Source organism: Aquarana catesbeiana, linkage group LG01 (genome assembly GCF_042186555.1).
Source record: "Aquarana catesbeiana isolate 2022-GZ linkage group LG01, ASM4218655v1, whole genome shotgun sequence".
In the NCBI taxonomy this organism is placed as follows: Eukaryota; Metazoa; Chordata; class Amphibia; order Anura; family Ranidae; genus Aquarana; species Aquarana catesbeiana.
This window is the reverse complement of record NC_133324.1, coordinates 23,100,368-23,127,624: the sequence shown is the minus strand read 5'-3', so window position 1 is coordinate 23,127,624 and position 27,257 is coordinate 23,100,368. Positions and strand designations below refer to the sequence as shown.

General features: G+C 43.5%; 1 protein-coding gene across 1 annotated transcript in view; it reads right to left on the bottom strand.

Annotated features, from left to right (window-relative positions):
• Positions 1-382: 382 nt before the first annotated feature.
• The window catches only part of LOC141132318 (vomeronasal type-2 receptor 26-like), a 58,515-nt gene continuing 31,640 nt past the window's right edge, over positions 383-27,257 (bottom strand). Inside the window, exons 3-4 of the mRNA XM_073620633.1 lie at positions 13,519-13,642; positions 383-1,275 (exon numbers count right to left, since the gene is read on the bottom strand). Of these exons, the coding sequence (XP_073476734.1) occupies positions 383-1,275; positions 13,519-13,642 (1,017 nt within the window). The remainder of the gene's footprint in view (positions 1,276-13,518; positions 13,643-27,257) is intronic.

Below are 27,257 nucleotides of genomic sequence, written 5' to 3'. Positions count from 1 at the left end.
TTCCGGGAAAATGGGGAGTGAAATCTCCCCTCTCTTGAAGAGTGATGGGTGTCTCTGGTATCTGACACTTTAGGATGTTTTGTATATTTTGTCCCCCTCTGGTTACTGTGTTTTCTCCTCACTAAGTGACTCCATTGTTCTGTATTGATGGCTGGTGGGAGGAACCACTACACCCAGCAGGGGACAAGGTTTCCAACAAACTCAAAGCGTCTGATACCAGCGGTGTCCAGAACAGAAATTAGACTCACCATCCACCAGAGAGGTAATTATTAAACATTTCAATTTAACAGTGTTCATTCTCAGTACACTAACAACATGCTAACATTAACAATGATAGAGATAATGCTATAACTACTGGTAACCCAGTGTTGCTCCATATATATTAGCGGATAACTGTTTTTGTATTCAGGTCAGGTCTGAATAGAATTATGTAACATTTTGGGAAAAATATACATCCAAGAAGTCCAGAACTTGATGCCATTATAGCAAAAACCTCCACGGCCACCATGTATTTCCCTCTGGTGCTCAGATAGGCCGGGATCATGGAAATCCAGACACTGCAGAACACCAGCATGCTGAAGGTGATGTACTTGGCCTCATTAAAACTGTCCGGTAATGTCCTGGCTAAAAAAGCTATAATGAAACTCACAGCTGCCAGAAGCCCCATATATCCCAGGACAGAGTAGAAGCCGATAACTGAGCCCTCATTACACTGAATGATGATCTTCCCCTGATAAGAGTGATTGTCCCGTTCCTGGAAGGGAGGAGAAATAGACAACCAAGTGACACAGATTATGACTTGAACCAGTGAGAGGACACAAATGATAAAATTGGACAGTTTGGCTCCCATCCATTTCCTCCAGGGACTCCCAGGTTTGGTGGCTTTAAAAGCAATACACACCATGATACTTTTGGCAAGTAGAGAAGAGACTGCAACTGAGAAGATGACACCAAAAGAGGTTACACGCAACATGCAGGTCACATCTACTGGATGGCCAAGGAACAAGAAGACACAGAGAAAGCTCAGCATGATGGAGACCAGGAGAAGATAGCTCAGGTCCCGGTTGTTAGCTTTAACAATGGGGGTGTCCTGGTAATGTATAAATGTTCCCAATATTAAAACAGTCAGAAGACAACAGAGGATGGAGACAGCTGAAAATACTGCAACAATGGGATCATCAGTGTAGGAGAGAAATTCCACCAATTTTGGAAAACAATGATCCTTCTTCTCATTTGGCCATTCATCATCAGGACATTTCATGCAGTTTTCACTGTCTGCAGGAAGAACAATACAAACACAATGAGCATCGTGGTCAGACCTTTTGAGAAAATGAATTGTCTCATCCATAAACGCATTGTGGGAGAGGTTAATAAAATATAAAAAATGGGGGGGTGGTGGCTGTTAGCAGAGCATGAGGGCCACTCACTGACTTGGCTCTGCACTGTGGGGAGAGACCGGGACTCACAGCAGGTGCAGGTATTACCTGTCACTAGCGATCCTGCTCCACTCAAGTCAGAGGGTGCCAGGGACTGGATGTGTACTGGCACCCACGATCGCCGAGGAGTGGCACAGAACTGAGATCTGCCTATGTAAACAAGGCAGATCTTCTGACAGGAGGGAAGAAATGAAGTTTGTGTCCCTGCAAATCAGGGAATCAGGGAATTTCATCTCTTCCCCTAGTAAAAGCACCACACACAGTACAGTAAAACACTGGTTAGGCACACAGCTAATCCTTTGATCGCCCCTGATGTTTAACCCCTTCCCAGTCTGTGTCATTAGTACAGTGACAGTGCATTTTTTTAGCACTGATCACTGTATTAGTGTCACTGGTCCCCAAAAAGTGTAAAAAGAGTCAGTTAGTGTCAGAATGCCTGCTGCATATCTCAGTCCCACTATAAGTTGCTGATCACTAGTAGTAAAAAAAAAATCCCAGAGTTTGTAGACGTTATAACTTTTATGCAAACCAATCAATTTATGCTTGCTGGGATTTTTTTTTCCCAAAAGTATGTAGCAAAATATATTTTGGCCAAAATTTATGAATAAATTAGATTTTTTTCAATTTTTTATGGGATGTGTTTTATAGCAGAAAGTAATTTTTTTTCCCCCCCCAAATTATTTGTATTTTTTTTGTTTATAGCACACAAAAGAAAAAACACAGAGGTGCTCAAATACTATCAAAAGAAAGCTCTATGTGTGGGAAAAAAAATGACATACATTTTATTTTGATACAGTGTTGTATAACCACACAATTGTCAGTTAAGGTAACAGAGTGCCATATCCCACAAAATGGCCAGACCATACTTGCAATTCTTCCATTGCTTTATTTTATTATTTTTCCCTTATAACTTTCAGAGTTTGTAAAAGACCCCCCCCACACACACACCATATATTTTCTGAAAGCATATGATCTGCACATGATAAAAAAAAATGCTGCAGATTTTTTAGGCCCCTCAATAGTTGCTCAAATGTTCATCAAATCGCTATATTCACTAAGAATATACTAAAATAATTTTTAGTGCAAACACAACAGTGGCATACGGCCTTGCAGTGGCATACACTTTAGTATGCCCTCTGCCAAAAAAGACTTATTATGTTTTTTTTACTTTAATTACATTTTTTTTTACAATTTTATTTTTTTATATTTTGTATTTTTTGGGGGAGTGGTGGTAGTGAGATATCAAGTCAAAGCAGAGCCCTGGTGTCTCTTTTTTGAAACAGAGAACAGTCCTGAAGATGGCCCCTTTCTCTACAGCCTGAGTTGCATTGTACTTGAATGAATGGGAGTCTGTATAGAGACTCCCATCCATTAACAAAACTGAAGCATAATAAACACAGTTTACTATTCTCCAGTGATTCATGGACACAGGAGCAATCGGTTGTGATCGCTCACTGTGCCCATTCAAGGAAAGAAAGTGGGGGTGGTATACACATGTTTAAACCCCCCTCTCCCCCACCACTCTCCATCCTGACAGCTTGTGTCCCCAATCAGCAGCTGCAGCCAATGGGAGGGAGAGGAGGGAATGCTGGCCAGAAGAACAGCGGGAACCAATTTCGGTGAAAAAGTAAGAGGGGGGGTCATTGCAGGGGGAGGTCAGATTGATAGGGGGGTCTCCATTTTGATGGGCCTGGGCTGTGGTTGTGGGGGTCTGTGGGCATTGGGGTTCTCAAAATCTGGAAGCCCTCTTTAACAAGATCCCGCTCCCCCATTGAATAAGTATGGGGTACATAATACCCCTAGCCATTCACCAAAAAAGTGTCAAAAAGCAATAAAAACACAGAGACAGTTTTTGACATTTTCTTTATTAAAAATAGAAAAAAAAAAACCCCCATAGTCCCCCGATGTGGATCCATCATCATTCACAACGCCGCTACCACCGCCAGACCTGAAAAGGAAAAAAAATTGCTCCACTGTCCACTGCACTGTCCACTGTGCAAACCCTTGAATGGCTTCTCCGCCGTTTGACAGTTCTTATTCTAGTCTATATAGGTAAGGGGTGAGGCCACATGGCGACATCACCCGGTGGCATCGCCCCCTTGTGACATCATGGACTAGTGCATGCTGAGGCAGTGATGTCACAAGGGGGCGGTGCCACCAGGTGACGTCGCCAGGTGTTCCCGCCTTTACCTATATAAGACCTGTGAAACGACAAGCCGGGCATTTCGTGGTTTGCCTAGGTTGGTAGCGAAGCCTTTTTTTTTCTGGTTGGTGGTGGCGTTGTCGTTGTGATTGATGATGGTTTTACATCGGGGACATCGTTTTTGACAAATCCTTTATTAAAAAATAAAAAACAATCTCTGTGTTTTTATTACTTTTTGACACTTTTTTGGTGAATAGGTAGGCATACTCATTTACATGGGGTGGGTTGAGATCTGGGGGGCTACCAGATTCCGATAGGCCCTCTGCCTGCAGACCCCCACGTTTGAAAAAAGAGATTATATCAGGAAAAAAAAGAAAAAATGTTACGGGACAAAATAGACTATGACACCAATAATGTGTACAGTCAGGTCCATAAATATTGGGACATCTACACAATTCTAATCTTTTTGGCTCTATACACCACCACAATGGATTTGAATGAAATGAACAAGATGTTCTTTAACTGCAGACTTTCAGCTTTAATTTGAGGGTATTTACATCCAAATCAGGTGAATGGTGTAGGAATTACAACAGTTTGTATATGTGCCTCCCACTTTTTAAGGGACCAAAAGTAATGGGACAATTGGCTGCTCAGCTGTTCCATGGCCAGGTGTGTGTTATTCCTTCATTATCCCATTTACAAGGAGCAGATAAAAGGTCCAGAGTTAATTTCAAGTGTGCTATTTGCATGTGCAATCTGTTGCTGTCACCTCTTAGTATGAGAACCAAAGAGCTGTCACTATCAGTGAAGCAAGCCATCATTAGGCTGAAAAAACAAAACAAACCCATCAGAGAGATAGCAAAAACATTAGGTGTGGCCAAATCAACTATTTGGAACATCCTTAAAAAGAAAGAACGCACCAGTGAGCTCAGCAACACCAAAAGACCCAGAAGACCACGGAAAACTGTGGTGGATGACCGAAGAATTCTTTCCCTGGTGAAGAAAACACCCTTTACAACAGTTGGCCAGATCAAGAACACTCTCCAGGAGGTAGGTGTATGTGTGTCAAAGTCAACAATCAAAAGAAGACTTCACCAGAGTGAATACAGAGGGTTCACCACAAGATGTAAACCTTTGGTGAGCCTCAAAAACAGGAAGGCCAGATTAGAGTTTGCCAAACAACATCTAAAAAAGCCTTCACAGTTCTGGAACAACATCCTTTGGACAGATGAGACCAAGATCAACTTGTACCAGAGTGATGGGAAGAGAAGAGTATGGAGAAGGAAAGAAACTGCTCATGATCCAAAGCATACCACCTCATCAGTGAAGCATGGTGGTGGTAGTGTCATGGCGTGGACATGTATGGCTGCCAATGGAACTGGTTCTCTTGTATTTATTGATGATGTGACTGCTGACAAAAGCATCAGGATGAATTCTGAAGTGTTTCAGGCAATATTATCTGCTCATATTCAGCAAAATGCTTCAGAACTCATTGGATGGCGCTTCACAGTGCAGATGGACAATGACCCGAAGCATACTGCAAAAGCAACCAAAGAGTTTTTTAAGGGAAAGAAGTGGAATTTTATGCAATGGCCAAGTCAATCACCTGACCTGAATCCGATTGACCATGTATTTCACTTGCTGAAGACAAAACTGAAGGGAAATGCCCCAAGAACAAGCAGGAACTGAAGACAGTTGCAGTAGAGGCCTGGCAGAGCATCACCAGGGATGAAACCCAGCGTCTGGTGATGTCTATACATTCCAGACTTCAGGCTGTAATTGACTGCAAAGGATTTGCAACCAAGTATTAAAAAGTGAAAGTTTGATGGATGATTGTTAATCTGTCCCATTACTTTTAGTCCCTGAAAAAGTGGGAGGTACATATACAAACTGTTGTAATTCCTACACTGTTCACCTGATTTGGATGTAAATACCCTCAAATTAAAGCTGAAAGTCTGCAGTTAAAACACATCTTGTTCGTTTCATTTCAAATCCATTGTGGTGGTGTATAGAGCCAAAAAGATTAGAATTGTGTTGATGTCCCAATATTTATGGACCTGACTGTATGTATGGAAGTGGAGGCGCCACTTGAGTGGGACATCCCAGCCGGTTAGCGGTACCACTAAACATGTCAGTTTTTCAGATATGGACCCCGAATTTTGGGATAATAACTTGGCTGCATAGGACTCTGACTAGTCACCACCCCGCTCAGCTATTAGGGGTGTACATGCCGGATCTGCCCCCTCTGCAGTAGCAAAAAAAGGGGTCAAGAGGCGCAAACAGCGCAAGAGGGATCGAACCCGAGATACAAAAGGACACGCCATGGTTCAGAAGGGGGAGAAATGGAAGAACAGAAACGATATCCATCCCGCAGGCAACCACGCAAGTCATAATCAAATATTCTAACGCTTTGAATTTATATGAGGGGATTCTTGTGGACAATGAAAAGTCTTTATTGCCTAAAGGTTTACATTTTTGTCCCCAGAGGCATCTAAATTTATTTGATACCATTCTGGATGTGAACAGATTCATTAGAAATTTGACTATGAAAAAACTTTATTATTTAGCAGGAGAAAGTGAAGGTCTTGGGTCATCTGTATCTGTATCCACTGATGTATAAGAGGACAGAGATCTCTCATTTAGGGAACATTGTGCCATAAGGGATCCTGAGGATTTATCTAGTGAAAATCCTCCTATTGCACAGATGGGTGATGCCAGTGCTGTCAAATCTTTTTAAAACAAAATCCGATTTCTATCCTGTAAATTCCCGCACTCCTGAGATAAACAAATTTCAGAGAGCGGTAGAACGGGATTTGACGGCTCTGGCATCCCAGGTTATGGTAGGGGACACTGTATGGCGTGACAATTTGACTAAGGATGAAAGAGTATCCCTAAAAAATCTAGAGGGTGATGACACTATTGTTATTCGTAACTCAGATAAGGGAGGGCCTATAGTCGTGATGGATGTTGAATCATATAGAAGAGAAGGCATCCGACAGCTATATGACACCCATACATATCCAGCTTAGAGGGGATCCAACTAAACAGTTTAGATCAGTGTTGGCAGAACTTGTCAATAGAGGAGTAAAAATAGGTATATTCAATCATAAAGAAATTATCAAAATAATACCAGAAAGTCCTATTGTTCCCACATTTTACCATCTCCGCAAAACCCATAAGGGACTAGACCCCCTGTTAGGGCGTCCTACTATATCAGGCATCGATTCCCTCAATGAGAAACTAGGGTAGTGGCTGGATAGGCCATCACAGCCTTTGGTTCAGCAACTCCCTGGATATTTAAAAGACACAAATCATCTTCTTGAGGTCATGGAGGATTTTCAGTGGAAAAATGAGTACTCATGGGTCACATGTGACGTGGCGAATTTATATTAGTTAATTCCTCATGACCTTGCCATTGTATCAGTGTCTTTTTTTCCTAGAGACATTCACGGATTTACCAATTAAACAGAGCAAATTCATTGTGGAAGTCTTGGAATATCTACTGTCCCATAATTATTTCTCATTTGATGGTGTGTTTTACCTACAGAAGTGCGGGGCAGCGACGGGGGCTAAATTTTCGCCCTCATTAGCCAATCTGTACATGCGTTGGTGGGAGCGGTCCCCCATCTTTGGAGGGGAGAACCCCTTTAAGTCTTCTATCAGGTTATACCTGAGATTTATAGATGATCTCTTGTTCATCATGAAAGATGGGACATCCACATTCATTCCCTTTCTGGAGTACCTTAATTGTAATAACAAAAATCTCACCTTTACTGGTGAAGTTCATAATGATGAAATACACTAATGTGTAAGGGACGGAACACGAGAGTCTGCATGTCCCTATAGAGAAAGCCTCTGTCAGGTAATTTTCTTCTGTTAGCCTAATCAGGACATCCCAGACACACAATAAAAGGTATACCTGTGGGACAATTTTTACAAGTGAGAAGAATCTGGAGATATGATTTGGATTTTGAATGTGAGGCAGCATCCCTGTTCCAACATTTTTTAGAAAGAGGATATCCAAGGTGGATGATTGATAGGGCTCTGACTATTGCTAGAAGTAAGAACCGGGGGGGATCTTATCAGGAGGAAATTGCGGACTAGGGATTGCCATCTAGACAGAATGACTTTATCTACTCCGTATAGCAATGAATTTAGGGAAATTAGAGATACAATCACTAAACATCTTCCTGTTCTATATGCGGATGAAACCTGGGCCAATATTGTGCAGGAGGGGTGGGTGTTATCAATGCAGTGTCCCACAGAGCCCCTTCCCTGAGTCGCACCTTGTCCCCTAGTTTCTTCAATAAGAAAACTACTAAGCCGGCCACATGGCTGCATTTTAAGGGAAACTTTAGGTGCGGTATAACGGGATGTTCCTGTTGGGCCATATTATGGTGACCAGTTCGCCTCATCAATGACACATAAAGAATATAAAATATAACATTTTTATAATTGTAATACTTGCTATGTTGTCTATTTGTTGACTTGCGATTTATGCCACATTCAGTATGTTGGCAGAACAACTAGACGTCTACATGATCTTTTTTATGAGCACCTATATAGCGTAACGAAAAATCTATCAACAAATGTGGCCAAACACTTTAACTTATGCCATAATGGCAATTTTGCAGCCATGCATATACAAATTATTGAGAAAGTCAGGGTTCCACCCAGAGGGGGTGATATATTTTGATTACTCTGTCGTAGAGAGGTATTCTGGATTTTCCAGCATCAGACTCGCATCCCACATGGGTTACATTTTGAGTGGGATGTGACCCATTATTATGAATAAATGTGATGAATACAGTCTCTCCAACAGAGCATTGATACTAATATTCAAAAATAACAACATAATGATCTATTCATCTTTCATTATTTACTATATTTTTTATTTTTGTTATTTATATATATATATTTTCAGATATATATTTTTTCAAAAAATAGTTTTCTCATTATCTCATCCTTTTATTATTACTCTCAGGGTCCGTCCAAGACATGTACTTCATACACACGGGAATGTGCATTTGCAGGCCTGTGCGGAGAGAAAGACCAGGGCGGTGAATATAAGGCCAAATTTTCAGCCGCCCTCCATCCACTCAATGTATATATATGTCTATACCCGAAGAATATGCAAATGCACATTCCTGTGTGTATGAAGTACATGTCTTGGACGGACCCTGAGAGTAATAATAAAAGGATGAGATAATGAAAAAACTATTTTTTGAAAAAATATGTATCTGAAAATATATATATATAAATAACAAAAATAAAAAAAAATAGTAAATAATGAAAGATGAATAGATCACTATGTAGTTATTTTTGAATAGTAGTATCAATGCCACATGGCCACATTTGTTGATAGATTTTTTGTTACGCTATATAGGTGCTCATCCTTTTGTCAGCAGTCACATCATCAATAAATACAAGAGAACCAGTTCCATTGGCAGCCATACATGCCCACGCCATGACACTACCACCACCATGCTTCACTGATGAGGTGGTATGCTTTGGATCATGAGCAGTTCCTTTCCTTCTCCACACTCTTCGCTTCCCATCACTCTGGTACAAGTTGATCTTGGTCTCATCTGTCCATAGGATGTTGTTCCAGAACTGTGAAGGCTTTTTTAGTTGTTGTTTGGCAAACTCTAATCTGGTCTTCCTGTTTTTGAGGCTCACCAATGGTTTACATCTTGTGGTAAACCCTCTGTATTCACTCTGGTGAAGTCTTCTCTTGATTGTTGACTTTGACACACATACACCTACCTCCTGGAGAGTGTTCTTGACCTGTCCAACTGTTGTGAAGGGTATTTTCTTCACCAGGGAAAGAATTCTTCGGTCATCCACCACAGTTGTTTTCCGTGGTCTTCCGGATCATTTGGTGTTGCTGAGCTCACCGGTGCCTTCTTTCTTTTTAAGGATGTTCCAAATAGTTGATTTGGCCACACCTAATGTTCTTGTTATCTCTCTGATGGGTTTGTTTTGTTTTTTCAGCCTAATGATGGCTTGCTTCACTGATAGTGACAGCTCTTTGGATCTCATATTGAGAGTTGACAGCAACAGATTCCAAATGCAAATAGCACACTTGAAATGAACACTGGACCTTTTATCTGCTCCTTGCAAATGGGATAATGAGGGAATAATAACACTCACCTGGCCATGGAACAGCTGAGCAGCCAATTGTCCCATTACTTTTGGTCCCTTAAAAAGTAGGAGGCACATATACAAACTGTTATAATTCCTACACCGTTCACGTGATTTGGATGTAAATATCCTCAAATTAAAGCTGAAAGTCTGCAGTTAAAGCACATCTTGTTTGTTTCATTTCAAATCCATTGTGGTGGTGTATAGAGCCAAAAAGATTAGAATTGTGTCGATGTCCCAATATTTATGGACCTGACTGTATATGTGTGTGTGTGATGCGTGTGTGCATACTCCTGGTAAGGGATGGTATATGATGGGTTACACAGACTTGTTTTAATCCAATATGGTGATTACAATGGTTTTATGGTGTGTGTTCTTGAGTATGTTTAGTAATGTCTTTTCACATTATAAGGTTGTTCTACTTTACATGAATCCATATGCAATGTGACACATATTTATATGTGTGTGCGTTGCTATGGGTTGCTGTAGGTTTTTCTGTTTTCTTAGTTTCTATGTGTATCATCTAACAGGAAGCATGCAATTCAATGATTAGTGTCACCTGTTATACAACTAGGTGGGGCTTTATAAGGGAATCTATGCTGCTCTTCCTGTGTAATGATTAAGCGCACTTGGAGTGTGTGAAATGCATCTACCAGCTTTCTGTCAAACACTTCGTTCTGAATAAAGGAATTTTGATCGAGTACAGAGTGCGGCCATTTCTTGTTTTGATTATATGCGGAGGTGAGCCGAGGCGGGCACCTGTCAAGATCATCAGGCTTTCAAAACCTCACCTGGAGCAGCCAGTCTTCTTGTTTGGATATGCAGACCTCCACAGCCCAGAGTCGTGGGGAAGAGACCCTTGTCCCCATCATCATGGGGACAAGGTGCTTTGGGGTGGGGGGGCAGAGTGCCTCCCACCCCAAAGCACCCACCCCTCCATGCTGAGGGCATGTGGCCTGGTATGGTTCAGGAGGGAAGGCACTCGCTCACCCCCCCTTTCCTGGCCTGAAATGGGGGGGACCATTTCCATAAACACATGGATGAGCGAGTTTGGGGTGGAAGAACTTGACCGCCCTGCACAGAGTACTGACCTCAACCCGATAGAACACCTTTTGGATGAATTAGAGTAGAGACTGCGAGACAGGCCATAGACACTAAACTTTGTGCATAGCCTTTCCAGAAGAGTTGAAGCTGTTATAGCTGCAAAGGGTGGGCCAATTCAATATTGAACCCTACAGACTAAGATTGGGATGCCATTAAAGTTCATGTGCGTACAAAGGCAGGTGTCCCACATTTTTTTTAATATAGTCTATCTTGATAAACAGTTGGAGAGTTGGGTGTACCAAAGCCAAAAAGGATTGGACATTGGTTAGCATTAAAATAACATCCTCCACAAACAGACTTATGGTATACTCTCTAGCCCCAAGGCAAAAGCCTGTAATCTTAGGGTTTGCTATAATATAGGCTGCCAAGGGCTCCATTACTAGACTAAAAATCGGGAGATAACGGGCAGCCCTGGCGCATGCCGTTCGATATTTGAAAAGGTTGTGATAATATACCAGACGAGAACATAACCAGCCTGATGGTGATTAATAAAGCAGCATTGGCAGTGATCCCAAATTTAGTGAGGACCTTTGCCAGATATGTCCAATGCACTCTGTCAAACACCTTCTCTACATCCAAGGCTAGGAGCAGAGAAGGCATTTTAGAGTGGGCCACAAGATGAGTGATATTGATAAGTCACCTGGTGGTGTTAGAGGTTTGTCTCCCTCTGGTGAAGCCAGATTGGTCAGGATGTATCAAATCTGGTAAGATTTGACTATTCTGGAAGCTAAAGGCTTAGTATAAAAGGTTTCAAATCATTGTTGAGAACAGATATAGGACAAAAGTTTTGCGGTTTGTCAGGCTCTCTTCCTGGCTTTGGTAGTGTGATAATTAAGGCTTCCAACATTCCTGAAGGGCAGGATGAGGAAGAAGCAGCAGTGACATACATCTTCTGGAAATGGGGTGCTATCACATGATTGAATTGCTTGTAATATTCTCCAATAAGGTCATCTAGGCTGAGGGAAATGTTATTTGGCAGGGAATTTAAAGTTTTATGTATTTCTTCCAAAGAGAATGGGGCACTTAGAGCCTGGTGTTGGGATGCAGACAATTTTGGAAGATCTAGTGATTGTAAGAAATTATCTATATCAGTTTTGGATGGGTTTGGGATTGTACAGAGACAGAGACTTTTATATCGGTCAAAACACCTCTTTTCTTCGTTATCATGTTGGCCGGTGAAAATATGCGGAAATTCTTTACAAGAGCATTTGAGAGGGGATGCCTGGTGGAAGTGGGTTTCTTGGACAATAGCATGTCACATTTAAAAATTTGAGCCTCTCTCCATAAGGATGGCCTTTGTAGCAGGATAATTTAACCCTTTGGCATTGGAGGACAAGAAGTTAATACTCATAAGGCAGGGTCATAATGATAGCTGATGTGAAAAATAATAGAGATTACACAGTATAAGATATTGGAGATCTGAGGGAAGGTCATACCACTGGTAGTCAGTTCCTGGGTAGAAAACACTGTGATGCTCTTGGAAAAGAAAATAAGAAAAACATAATGCCGTAGGGGTAACGTCACGTCATGTGACTTCATCAGGGATGAAGTCACGTGACGTAACGCATAGGGCATGGCCGGAAGTAAAGAGCGGACTGAAAGTGATGTAGGAGGCATCTGTAACACTGTTGTTACATTTTGATGCACTTTTATATTCTTTTTATGTAAGATTCCATTTGGCTTTTTAATAAATCTTTAGTTGTTTAAACGTTTTACACTATGGGAGGCATTTATTGTATTCTCACATAGTACCCAGGACCCTGAGTAACATATCAAGACCTGGTAGCTGGGAGCCGGGAAGTGGAAGCCCACCATCACCATAGATATCCATAAGGTTTATTGACTACTTCATAGAGGTACCCGGAACCCTGAGTGATCTATTAAGACCTGGTAGATGGGAGCCTGGAAGTGGAAGCCCGCCATCACCAAAGATACCCATAAGGCTGATTCACCATTTCACAGAGATGAAAGTTCTGTACGCATTAAGCAATTGTGTGAAGTCATGGGAACACTGTTTGTTTGCACGGAAATTTTTTTTTGAAGGACTGTCTCATAGATATTTTGGAAGAATCTTTTGGATTGTAGCTTCACCGTTTTGCACTTATTGTTTGTGGCATTTAGTATGTCACTGTTATTTGATACTTTATATAGTGATTTATATTTACTATTTAGAAAGTGCACTGATCATTTTACTATTTTATTCATTCATGTGCACTGTGTACACTATAGGTCTAGCAGCAGTTACATTTATCATTATTTAAATTGTTTATTCACTTGGTAGCACGAGGGACCACACTCTTCCTTTTTTAAATATATAAACGTGCAAAAAATACCCTTTGATGTTGTCAGAAAAAAAATGAGAAGATGGGAGGGATTCAGTATTTTCTAATAGTATTACAGCAAAATAGCAAAATACAATTGGGCAGGGCTGGCACCATTTCTTATGATTTCAGTCCAAAAACATCTGTGTGTGTCAGCTTACAATTAATTTGAGGAGTTATAAGCTGAGTGCATTGCTGGCGGGATCAACAGGTATACTTCGGTACTTACAGGGTCTTTAAAAGGATAAAGCTCGGGGGAAATGTGCACACATTGCAGAGATGTACTTCATATGTCTTATTCATACACTTTAACCAAAGAGGTACCTTCTGTCCAGTCCAACAATAACTTGTTAACAAATACAAACTCTACCAGAAATGTTGGATATCTCTCCTTCTGAACATGGGACACACTCATAGAAGCATTTATTTGTTGAAGAGCCAAACTTTTTTCTGCTGCCAGGTAAACAGGGATCTGAGCATCGAGATACCGGGATCTGAAATCAGATATTATTATTATTATTATTATTATTATTATTATTATTATTATTTTTCATCATATCACATGAGGATATACAAACTAGGTGCTACAAATACAAACGAGGTTCATGTTTGCCCCCACCATGAGTTCACAGTGAATTCTTCAGGTTTGAGATCCATTCAGGGGGGAGGGCAGTATTTTGGGGGTTTTATTCATTTGGGGTGTATACTGATTTCTATTGCAAGTTGATAGTTCCACTGTTTTATGCCAATTTTCAGCTTTCAGCGAGGTCACACTTTGAATGACAATCACTCAGTCATGCAACACTGTACCCAAATGACATTTTTATCTTTTTTTCACACTAATAAAGCTTTCTTTTGGTGGTATTTAATCACTACTGGGTATTTTATGTTTTGCTAAAAAAAAGGGAACACATTCTTTTTTAAAAATGCCTGTTCCGGTTTCGGTGACGTCACATCTGCTTTCGCGTTCCAGGCTGGTCAGCGTGGAGCTTCCTGAGACACAGAACAGGGCCAGCAAAAAGATCTACATCCCCATCAGCAAGTGGACAGCCAGTGGAGCCATCAGAGCGGCATCAGATGACCTCAGACTGATCATCTTGATAGGCATCTTCACTCGTTCTTGGACTTTGCACACCTTTTTTTATTGTGAATTTTTTTTTTTAATTTTCCACACCCAGTTGGTGCCTCCCCCATCTCCTCTTTACTACTGACTTGTCTACAGAGGTAATGGCCACCCTCTGAGGATGGCTGCCTCCTTTATTGTTAAATACCAGTCACCAGCATTGAATTATTGATTACTGATATTACAGCTATCCACCCATGGTTTTAAACTAAGGACATTACACCTATTGGAGCACCAGAATCCCCTCTTTTCATCCCATCCCTAATACCCAATTCCCTACTACTCGTGTCACACTGAATGGCGGGTCAGAAATATACTTGCCTCGAACATAGAAGAGTCAAATCTATAGAGTGCAACTACCATTGACATACCTGACGAAAAATAATCCAAATTTAATTTACGTAATTGGTAAACTGGGGGTGTTTGTACATTCTCTGATATATACAAGAATGGTACTTTAAACATGTTGTTCTCATGAATATAATGACCTGATTATCAAACAATAAAATTATCTGAACAATCTCCAGCTATTAACACATAAGAAAATTCTATTATTGTTAGAAGTGGATGTATCTTTGTCCATCGCCAAGATCCTCAGTTCCCTTGCAATTGGATTTTCCTTTTTTCTAGACACCTAAAGGAAGAAAAATATTTTTCCAGAATTTTAACTATGATTAAATGGGAAGAGATATGGGCGAGCAATTTTCCCCATAGCAGTGGCAAGATGCATGATGTTTGTGTTTAATCTTTCACTAGTTATGACTAGGGATGAGTGGAATGTACCCGAGTTCTGTTCAACATAAGTTCTGCGAATGTTGTCAAAGTTCAGATCCAGAATCTCAACCCCATTAAAACCAATTGAAGCCAAGTTTTAGGAATCAGTAATGGCAATTTTCTAGTCTAATAGACTAGGCATTGTAAAGCAAGGGGCATAGGGAGCTTGGCAGAGGTCTTGAGGGCCAGGCACCAACTGAAAAAAGAAATAAAAATGATCATTCAGCTGGGACATCGAAAATACAAAAGTCAAATTATGTTCTTTATATTTTAATTTTGATTTTCACCAATACAAATGAATCAAATATATTATAATAATTATAGCTCTCAAATTTTACAGACATTAAAGTATCCAAATATACCTCTAACATGAAGAAAGAAGTAGATTGCGTACACTAACAATATCCATCCTCTCATACACAAAAAGCAGAAAGGGTTAAAAAGAATACATATTGGAGTATCCTCATATTATGTTCCAGAGGATAAAACCAAGCAGAGTATAATGAACCCTTCAATATACAGTATATAATCTTGTTGGATCAGAAACATTTCAAATGGCCCAAAGAGCCCCTTGGCTTTTCTGAGTTGTAGTTTCGAAACTATCTAAACAACAAAATAAGTGTGCTCTGAAAACAAAATGAGGTAGAGCCTGAAATAGCCACTTCCAATGGCTCTTGACTTTGGAAAAAAATCCACCAATCTATAGTTCTCAGGTACAATAATAACCTCCCCCACATTAATCATCGCTTGTCTACCAACCACAATACCTGCCTGTTCAGGACTAGGGATGGGCTGAACACCCCCCGGTTCGGTTCGCATCCAGAACATGCGAACAGACCAAAAGTTTGTGTGAACATTCAAACAACGTTAAATTCTATTGAGAAATCAAAAGTGCAAATTTTAAAGGCTAATATGCAAGTTATTGTCCTAAAAAGGGTTTTGAGACCCAGGTCCTGCCCCAGGGGACATGTATCAATGCAAAAGTAAATTTTAAAAATGGCCGTTTTTCCGGGAGCAGTGATTTTAATAATGCTTAAAGTGAAAAAATAAAAGTGAAATATTCCTTTAAATTTCGTACCTGGGGGGTGTCTATAGTATGCCTGTAAAGTGGTGCGTGTTTCCCGTGCTTAGAACAGTCTCTGCACATTTTTAAAGGAATAAAAGTCATTTAAAACTTTCGGCTTTAATGTAATGTCGGGTCCTGGCAATATGGATGAAAATCATTGAGACAAACGGCATGGGTACCCCCCCAGTCCATTACCAGGCCCTTTGGGTCTTGTATTGTAGGGACTCTGGCGTCATAAGGGGACGTGACCCCAGAGTCCCTGCGCATGCTGGGACTGTGACGTCACAAGGGGGCAGGGTCACCGCCTATATAAATGGCTATGCAGCTCGGACACAGCATTCCAGCAGGAGAGAGCGTCGTGTCAACATCGGAAGAAGAGAAGAGAGGACAAGACAGCACAGCAGACCGGGCCCCCGCTAGCAAAAGAGCTGGAAGAAGATAGCGGAGGGGCCCGGGAGAAGAAGCCGAACACCGGGAGAAGAGAGCGGAGAAGTCAGAAGAAGACCCCCGAAGTCGGAAGAAGACCCCGGAGTCGGAAGAAGACCCCCGGAGCTGCCTAATAAATTACTTTTAAAACCTGTGTAGTGTGTTTTTTTTATTGACACTTTTTTTTTCCTAGGTGAATGGATAGGGGTACCATGTACCCCATACGCATTCACATAGGGTGGGGGGCCGGGATCTGGGGGCCCCCTTATTAAAGGGGGCTCCCGGATTCCGATAAGCCCCCCACCCGCAGACCCCGACAACCAACGGCCAGGGTTGTCGGGAAGAGGCCCTTGTCCTCATCAACATGGGGACAAGGTGCTTTGGAGTGGCGGGGGCCCGCAGGGTGCCCCCCTGCCCCAAAGCACCCACCCCCCCATGTTGAGGGCATGTGGCCTGCTATGGTTCAGGAAGGGGGGCGCTCGCTCGTCCCCACCCCCTTTTCTTTTTTTTTTTTCAAATATTGATTTTATTAAGTTTTCCAACAAAGAAATACAGTGGGGATACAGTACAACTGTGGTTATGATAAACAATAAAATGTTATGTTACATGTGGGCCTTCCAGTTAAAGCCCCTCCGCAGTCTATAACGCGGACTACATACACTGTTACAACTGACCAACATTTCAATATGGTTTTAATAACATAATCCACGTTGGGAATAATTTTCTTGATCTTGTTTTCTAGTGAATATGATGACCTGTTGATTGTCACATTGCATGTTTAGTTGCAGAGATCGTAATCCAAACTAAATACGCAGCCCCTAGCCATCTAGACATAAAACCAGCAGTTTGAAGAAGAAAAAATCGAGAAGACAGAAAAAGCGAGAAGATGATAGAGAGGGAAGAGGGTGGGTGTGTTAAGGGTGGGGAGAGGGGGTTATTTTTCAGCACGGAGGTGATAGATATATCAGTAGTGTCCCGCACGCTTGACCAGCATCCGTAGGACTTTTAAGAGTTTAATAGGGATTGCCCTTCATTAGAGTATATGTATAGGTTCCATAGCCTCCAGACTTTGGAGTGTTTTTCTTGTTTGTTTGAGCTGTAAGCACTAGATCCTCTAATTTCCTAATCTCCTCTACCTTACGCAACCACAATCCAATGGATGGGGGTGTGTTTTGTTTCCATGTAGCTGGGATGCACGATTTAGCTGCATTGAGGAAGTGTCGTACAATGGATGTTTTGTACAATTGTGCTGGGATTGTGGTAGCGTGCAGCAGAAAGAACGTCAGATCTTTTTGGATCCTGTGATCAGTGAATTTTTGTATGATCATCTCTATTGTCGTGCAGAAGTGTAGCAATAATAGGCAAGACCAAAAAATGTGAAAGAGTGTTCCTCTATCTATGTGACACCTCCAGCATTTGTCTGTTGTGTTAGGAAAGAGTTTGTGCAGTAGTTGCGATGTATAGTACCATCTTGTGAGAATCTTGTGGTTTGTTTCTTGTATTCTGGTGCAGATTGATGATTTCAGAGAGAATCTGAAAATGTTCTTTGTTTGTACATCAGTAAAGGTCTGTTTCAGGTCTTTTTCCCAAATATGTAAAAACCCCAGGTCTGGTTGTTTGGAGTGTTAAGTAAGGTATAAGTTTTTGTCAGTACTTGAGGTAGTACACCTTCGTCTCTGCAGTAGTCTTCAAATATTGTCAAGTCACGTGTATACTGCACTGGCTCTGGTATGGAGTGGAGGAAGTGATGTAGACGTATAGCTGTCCAGAATGAGAGTCTAAAGTTACCAGTGCCATCCATCAACGAGTGGATCGATGGCCATCGATCTCCGTCCACATAGTGTACCGCGCAGTCCTTACCCTCTTTCCAAAGTGTCTCATATTCCGCTTGGTTCAAACCAGGCTTATAAAGGGGAGTTTTTGGATGTCAGAGAGGTCGTGTTAATCAATCTCGAACCAACGCGTAACGTGGCCCCTATGATGGGGTGTGTTTTCATGTCTGAGGGAAGTTGGTCATAACATCATATCGCCCTCTTTAGAGGAATATGTACCTGATTGCATTCTATCCGTGTCCACAATTTGTTCTGTCTGTGTCTATTCCAGTTAATGATTCTCCCTAGATGTACTGCCAGATAGTAGTTTTTTATGTCTGGGAGGGCCAGACCGCCATATTGTTTTGATAGTGTCAAGAGTCGCGTGCGTAGTCTTGGTTTCTTATGTGACCATACAAATTTACAAATTTGGTAAAAAGGGAGTGTATTTGTTTGAAGTATAGGGATGGGATCCTGATTGGCAGTGCTTGGAACAGATAGAGAAATTTCGGGAGGATGCACATTTTGATGAGATTACATCTGCCGAACCAGGAGTGTAGTCCCTTGTTCCACTCTTCTAATAGCTCTCTGGCTTTTGTCAGCATTGGGGGAAAGTTGAGTTCAAAGGTGCGTTTCAAATCATTTGGAATACATGTCCCCAGGTAGTTTAGATGACTATCTGACCATTTGAATCTAAATTTATTTATCAGTGGAGACAGTTCGTCTGGTGTCATATTGATGCCCATGGCTGTGGACTTATCAAAATTTATTTTCAGATTAGATATATTCCCAAATTTTCTGAATTCTTTAATTAAATTTGGAAGGGATATAAAGGGATTAGTTGGGGAAAACAGAAGGTCATCAGCATATGCTGAGATCTTGTATTGGTCTTGGTCTATAGTGATACCTGTTATATCTGGGTTCTTCCGTATTGTGCATAAAAATGGTTCTAAAGCTAGGGCGAAGAGCAGAGGAGACAGCGGACAGCCTTGCCTCATGCCGTTAGAGATGGTAAAGGGTTCAGAGACAACTCCATTAGCTTTAACTTGAGCAGTCAGTATAGAGTATATGCTAGAGATCCATTGTAACATCTTATTTCCTAAACCGACGTGTTTGAGAACAGCAAACATAAATTCCCAGTTCACCCGGTCAAAAGCTTTCTCAGCGTCTGTGCTGAGAAATACTCCTGGGGTTTTGGTCACTGAGGCTCTATGTATTAGGTTGAGTACCTTTGTGGTATTGTCTCTAGCCTCTCTTGAGGGGATGAAGCCTACTTGGCTTAGATGTATGAGATCTGTCATGTGCTGTGACAGCCGATTGGCCAGTATTTTAGTATAAAGTTTCAGATCTATATTCAAGAGGGATATAGGTCTGTAACTCCCACAGGTGGTAGGGTGCTTTCCTTCCTTGGGAATGAGGGTGATATGGGCTCTTAAGGTATCTCTTTGCAGGCTCCCCACCCCCTTTTCTGACCGGCTGGGCTGCGTGCTCGGATAAGGGTCTGGTATGGATTTGGGGGGGGAACCCCACGATGATTTTTCGGCGTAGGGGGTTCCCCTTACAATCCATACCAGACCTAAGGGCCTGGTATGCCCCACGCGTTTTTTTTTCATTTAAAATTTGGCGCCGCGGCGTTCCCCCTCATGATTCATACCAGACAGCTGTCAGCACTGCCTGTCGCTCATCGCGAAAGAAAAAAAAGTTTTCCTTTCCCGATCAGTGAGCCAGCTCGGCGCTGGCTCCCGCGACGGGGCTCACAGGTGTCAAATCTCGCCGATAAATGCGGCAAGATTGACACAATATTGCGGTCACCTACTGTATAAATTGGGCCTTAGGTGTTGGTGGTACCAGAACACTGTAAGCCCTCACAGTTACTCTTGCTGGGCACTGGAACGGGCCCTGCTGTAAAATATTATATCAAGAATTGTAATTAAATGCCTCTGTTAAACAGGGTCAGAAAAATTGGGCCTTTGGTGGTGGTGTTGCCACAACACTGTAAGCCTTCACAGTTACTCTTGGTGGGCGCTGGAACGGGCCCTGCTGTTAAATATTATATCAAGAATTGTAATTACATGCCTCTGTTAAACAGGGTCAGAAAAATTGGGCCTTTGGTGGTGGTGTGGTGGTGTTGCCACAACACTGTAAGCCTTCACAGTTACTCTTGGTGGGCGCTGGAACGGGCCCTGCTGTTAAATATTATATCAAGAATTGTAATTACATGCCCCTGTTGAACAGGGTCAGAAAAAATGGGATTTAGGCACTAGTGCTGGGGCCACAACACTGCAACCCCTCACAGATACTCTAGTTGAGTGCAGGAATGAGCCCTGCTGCAAAATATTACAGCAAAAATTGTAATTACAGGCCCCTGTTAAACAGGAGCAGAAAAATTGGGCTTTAGGCACTGGTGCTGGTGCCACAACACTGCAACCCCTCACAGATACTTTAGTTGAGTGCAGGAACGAGCCCTGCTGCAAACTATTACAGCAAAAATTGTAAATACATGCTCCTGTTAAACAGGAGCAGAAAAATTGGGCTTTAGGCACTGGTGCTGGTGCCACAACACTGTAACCCCTCACAGATACTCTAGTTGAGTGCAGGGACAAGCCCTGCTGCAAAATATTACAGCAAAAATTGTAATTACACACCCCTGTTAAACAGGAGCAGAAAAATTGGGCTTTAGGCACTGGTGCTGGTGCCACAACACTGCAACCCCTCACAGATACTCTAGTTGAGTGCAGGAACGAGCCCTGCTGCAAAATATTACAGCAAAAGTTGTAATTACGCTCCCCTGTTAAACAGGGGCAGAAAAATTGGGCTTTAGGCACTGGTGCTGGTGCCCAGAACCAAAAATCTTCTTAGAAGCTATCAACATGAACATTGAGGAGGAATAGGATAGTCACTCGGCATAACAGGATAGTCAGTCAGCATCAGCATAGGCAGTCTTCAAAGGATCTCACATTCATAAAAAAAATATTTGGTTACATCAGCATCAGGTGCTTGGTAGCTGGTGATCCAAGACTGATTCATTTTTATGAAGGTGAGCTGATCAACTGAGTCGGTGGACAGGCGCACTCTGTGATCGTTTACAAAGCCTCCAGCAGCACTGAATGTGCGTTCCAAAAGAGAGTACAAGCTCTGGCTAGTGATCCATCCTCAAGACCTAGTAACCCAGTGGATTTTTGGTTGGAATGGTCACCAAGTCTGATCTTGCCCCTAGGTATTCCTGCACCATGTACAACAGACGCTGGTGATGGTTGCTGGAACCGATCATACCTTGGGGCTGTGGACTAAAAAATTGTCTGAACGCATCGGTCAGATGGCCACCTTCTCCACCACTCCTTCTGTGACTGACCGAAGCCTCAGCAACACCTTGCCCAGGACCAGGAATTTGTACCCTCCCAGGCTCTGAAAACACGTTGCACAAACCTTTCTGCAAGGCCTCCCGAAGATGTTTCATCCTCTACTCCTTCTGCAATGGCTGGATAAGTTTCACAACCTTACCCTTGTAACGTGGATCAAGAAGGGCTGCCAGCCAGTAGTGATCCCTCTCATTGATTACACGAATCTGAGGGTCCTTTTGCAGGCTTTGCACGATCAGGGAGGCCATGCAGCATAGGTTTTACTGAGGCATTCGATCTGGAATCCTCTGGGTCACTAAGGATGACCTGATCCACAGCCACCTCCTCCCAGCCACGTACAAGTCCATGGGTTTCTGGGGACTGAAAACGATCCCTTGAAGACTGCTGCTGATGCTGAGTGCTAGGCTCCACCTCCATGCTGACACAATCCTCCTCCTCTTCCTGTGAGATCGGCGGGCCCGCAGAATTACTGTCTGGATAAAGGGGGCCTTGAGAGGTAAGGAAGTCCTCCTCTTCCTCCCTCTGTTCTGCCTCAAGTGCCCTGTCCATTATTCCATGCAGTGTGTGCTCCAACAGGTAGACAAGAGGGACAGTATCACTGATGCATGCACTGTCACTGCTCACCATCCTCGTGACCTCCTCAAATGGTGACAGGACAGTGAATGCATCCTTGATCATGAGCCACTGGCATGACGAAAAAAAGCCAAGCTCCCTTGACCCTGTCCAGGTGCCATACTCGCACAGGTACTTGTTGATGGCCCTCTGTCGTGTGTGCAGCCACTGCAGCATTGCCAACGTTGAGTTCCACCTGGTAGGCATGTCACAGATGAGGCGGTTCTTGGGCAGGTTGCATTCCTTTTGAAGATCAGCCAGCCGAGCACTGGCATTATATGACCAGCGGAAATGCCCACAGACTTTCCTGGCCTGCCTCAGGATATCCTGTAAGCCCGGGTACCTGCACAAGACCTGCTGCACCACCAAATTAAGGGTGTGAGCCAAACAGGGCACATGGGTGAAGTGTCCCTGTCAGAGGGCGGAGAGGAGGTTGGTGCCATTGTCGCAAACCACCACCCCTGGCTGAAGCTGGTGTGGCATCAACCACCTCTGAGTCTGCCCCTGCAGAGCTGACAGAATCTCTGCCCCAGTATGGCTCCTGTCCCCTAAGCAGACCCAATCAAGCACCGCATGGCATCTTTTTGCCTGAGTGCTTGCATAACCTCTGGAGAGCACTGCTGGTTCTGAGGACAAATCTGCACAGGAAGAGGCCAGGAAGAAGAAGAGGAGGGGTTGGAGGAGAGAGGTGTGGCAGAATCACCACTACCAGCATTTTGGAGGCGTGGTTTCGGAACAAGCTCCAACAATACTGCACCCTGTCCTGCATCCTTCCCAGCTGCCAGCAGGGTTACCCAGTGCACTGTGAAAGAAAGGTAAAATCCTTGTTCATGCCTGCTGGACCATGAGTCAGCAGTAATATGCAACTTACCGCCCTGTCCAACGAGGCCAAGACATTGACTTCCACATGTCGGTAGAGAGCCGGAATCGCCTTGCGAGAAAAAAATTGGCGTTTGGGAACCTGCCACTAAGGTACCGCACATTCCACAAATTCTCGAAAGGGGCAGAGTCTACCAGTTGAAAAGGCAGCAGTTGGAGTGCTAGGAATTTGGCCAAACTAGCATTCAGCACTGAGCATGTGGATGGCTGGGACAGAATTTCTTTCGCCGGATTAGCAACTGGGGTAGGGAAATTTGCCTGCTACAATCAGACGTTGGTGTAGCGATAGCAGATTGCCCGCAAGTATTTGGCACACCTAATTCTACACCTGTCAATGCTGGTTTCTAAGAGGACTGAAGGTATAGTGGGGTTGGAGATCCCAGCTGATGAGGAGCAAGGAGAGGTCCGCCTTGTTCTTTGGTGTGGATCTTTAAGTACTGTTGCCAATGGACTGCATGGGATCTCGACATATGTCTGGTCAAGCATGTGGTGCCCAGGCGGCTGCTGTTTTGGCCACGCTTGATACGCTTCAGACATATGTTGCAAACAGCAACAGTGCAATCTGCTGCGCATGTATCAAAAAAGGCCCACACCAAAGAACTTTTGGAAAAACGTGCAGAGTCAGCAGCGCCCTGCACATGCTCTGCGGTGTGATGCAGTCGGTTGGCTGCCCTTAAGCTGGCCCCTGGAGGGCATCCTGCCTCGTTGGAGATGTGCCTCCTCCTCCTCTCTTCTATCAGGCAACCACGTAGAGTCAGTGACCTCATCATCCCCTCCCTCCTCACCACTGGAGCAAACCTGGCAGTATGCTGCAGCTGGGGGAACATGACTGCCAGTTTCTTGTACTTCTTGGGCACCCCCTCTTCTCTCTGGGCTCATGTTACTGCCTCATCCTCAACGTGGGTACCATCATTAGAGCCTTCAAAATGATGCACATCCTCCTGCAGCATGTACCCTACTCTGTGGTCAAATAGTTCGGGGTACTCCTCAGGGCATGATGGTGGGGCTAGGGAAGGAGTGACTGAATGAATGAATGAATGAATGATTTGTAAAGCGCTGCAAATGCGAACTGAATCGCCTCAAGGCGCTGATGCGTTGTGTTGTCAGCTTCATTAGAAGAGGTAAGTCTTGAGTTTTTTCCTGAATGCCAGATGGTTTTCTTCCATGCGGATGTGAGTCGGAAGAGAGTTCCATAGCCGAGGTCCCTGGACTGCAAATCTTCGTTCTCCCCTCTTCACCACTTTGTAGCGGTATTTGGGAACGAGGAGGAGGTTTTGGCTAGATGATCGCAGATTGCGATTCGGTGTGTAATGTTTTATTTTCTCTCTGAGGTATTGAGGGGCGTTACCATGTATGCATTTGTGGGTAAGGCAGAGGGTCTTGAAGGTGACCCGATTCTTTACTGTTAGCCAATGTAGGCTCCTCAGGGATGGGGAGGTGGACTCCCAGGGTTTTTTATCCTGTTAGTAGTCTTGCTGCCGCGTTTTGAATGGCCTGTAGGCGCGTAAGCTGATATTGGGGTAATCCTATGTAGAGTGAGTTTGCGTAGTTGAGATGGGAATTGATGATTGTTCCAACTACTGCTGCTTTGTCATCTTCTGGGATGAAGGGGATGAGTCTGCGTAACATGCGGAGGAGATGGTGCGATCCACTAACTACTGATCCTATTTGTCCATCCATTGTCATTTCTGAGTCAAAGATAACCCCTAGACTTTTGGCTTTGGTGCTCGGAGAGATAGTCTGTCCAAAAATGGCGGGGGGTGTCCATGGGGTCTTGGTTTTGGGATTTTGGTTAGTGTGTAGGTAGAGAAGTTCTGTTTTTGACCTGTTGAGTTTGAGGGAACTAATGGTCATCCAGTCATCTATTGAAGTGAGGCATTTCTCTAGTTGTTGATGGTGGTCTTTTTGTCCGGTGATCCGAAAGTAGATTTGGGTATCGTCTGCGTATGAGTGGAAGCAGAGGTCTGATTTTTTGATGATATTGAGGAGAGGGCGGATGTAAATGTTGAATAGCACTGGCGACAAGGGGGAGCCCTGAGGGACTCCACAGGAGATTGCCCGGGTTTCCGAGGTAAAGTTTCACTGTCTGCAAGCGATTCTCTAAGAAGGATGCAAACCATTTTAGACTAGAATCTGTGGCTCCTGCTACTTCTGTGAGCCGGACAAGTAGAGTATTGTGGTCCACTGTGTCAAATGCTGCACTGAGGTCTAACAGTACCAGGAGACATGATTCTCCGTCATCTGCTGCTTCGAGTGCATTGTCCCATATTTTTAGAAGTGCAGTTTCCATACCATGGCCTGGGCGGAAACCTGATTGTAGAGTGTCCAGAAGTTGATGCGTGTCAAGGTGGCGTTGTAACTGTTGTACTACCGCTTTCTCCATAATCTTGGAGACGGTGTTGAGGCTTGTTATCGGTCTGCGGTGGTTAGGGTCTTTAGGGTCGAGATTGGGTTTCTTTAGCAGGGGTTTGACGATGCCTTGCTTGAGGGTGGTTGGCACAATCCCTTCTTTGAATGACTGATTTATGAGGTGAGCTATGCCCCGTACACACGGTCGGATTTTCCGACGGAAAATGTGAGATAGGACCTTGTTGTCGGAAATTCCGACCGTGTGTAGGCTTCATCACACATTTTCCATCGGATTTTCCGACACACAAAGTTTGACAGCAGGATATAAAATTTTCCGACAACAAAATCCGTTGTCGGAAATTCCGATCGTGTGTAAACAAATCCGACGGACAAAGTGCCACGCATGCTCATAATTAGGGATGAGCCGAACACCCCCCTGTTCGGTTCGCACCAGAATATGTGAACAGGAAAAAAGTTCGTTCGAACATGCGAACACCGTTAAAGTCTATGGGACACGAACATGAATAAACAAAAGTGCTAATTTTAAAGGCTTATATGCAAGTTATTGTCATAAAAAGTGTTTGGGGACCTGGGTCCTGCCCCAGGGGACATGGATCAATGCAAAAAAAAGTTTTAAAAACGGCCGTTTTTTCAGGAGCAGTGATTTTAATAATGCTTAAAGTCAAACAATAAAAGTGTAATATCCCTTTAAATTTCGTACCTGGGGGGTGTCTATAGTATGCCTGTAAAGGGGCGCATGTTTCCTGTGTTTAGAACAGTCTGACAGCAAAATGACATTTTGAAGGAAAAAACTTATTTAAAACTACCCGCGGCTATTGCATTGCCGACAATACACATAGAAGTTCATTGATAAAAACGGCATGGGAATTCCCCAAAGGGGAACCCCAAACCAAAATTTAAAAAAAAAAATGACGTGGGAGTCCTCCTAAATTCCATATCAGGCCCTTCAGGTCTGGTATGGATATTAAGGGGAACCCCGGCCAAAATTAAAAAAAAAAAATGACGTGGGGTTCCCCCTAAATTCCATACCAGACCCTTCAGGTCTGGTATGGATTTTAAGGGGAACCCCGCGCCAAAAAAAAAAAAAAAACGGCGTGTGGTCCCCCCAAAAATCCATACCAGACCCTTATCCGAGCACGCAACCTGGCAGGCCGCAGGAAAAGAGGGGGGGACGAGAGTGCGGCCCCCCCTCCCTCCATGTTGATGAGGACAAGGGCCTCATCCCCACAACCCTGGCCGGTGGTTGTGGGGGTCTGCGGGCGGGGGGCTTATCGGAATCTGGAAGCCCCCTTTAACAAGGTGACCCCCAGATCCCGGCCCCCCCCCCTGTGTGAAATGGTAAGGGGGTACATAAGTACCCCTACCATTTCACGAAAAAAGTGTCAAAAATGTTAAAAATGACAAGAGACAGTTTTTGACAATTCCTTTATTTAAATGCTTCTTCTTTCTTCTATCTTCCTTCATCTTCTGGTTCTTCTGGTTCTTCCTCCGGCGTTCTCGTCCAGCATCTCCTCCGCGGCGTCTTCTATCTTCTTCTCCTCGGGCCGCTCCGCACCCATGGCATGGGGGGGAGGCTCCCGCTCTTCTCTTCTTCTTTTCTTCTCTTCTTCTCTTCTTCTCTTCTTCATTTTCTTCTCCGGGCCCCTCCGCAATCCATGCTGGCATGGAGGGAGGCTCCCGCTGTGTGAC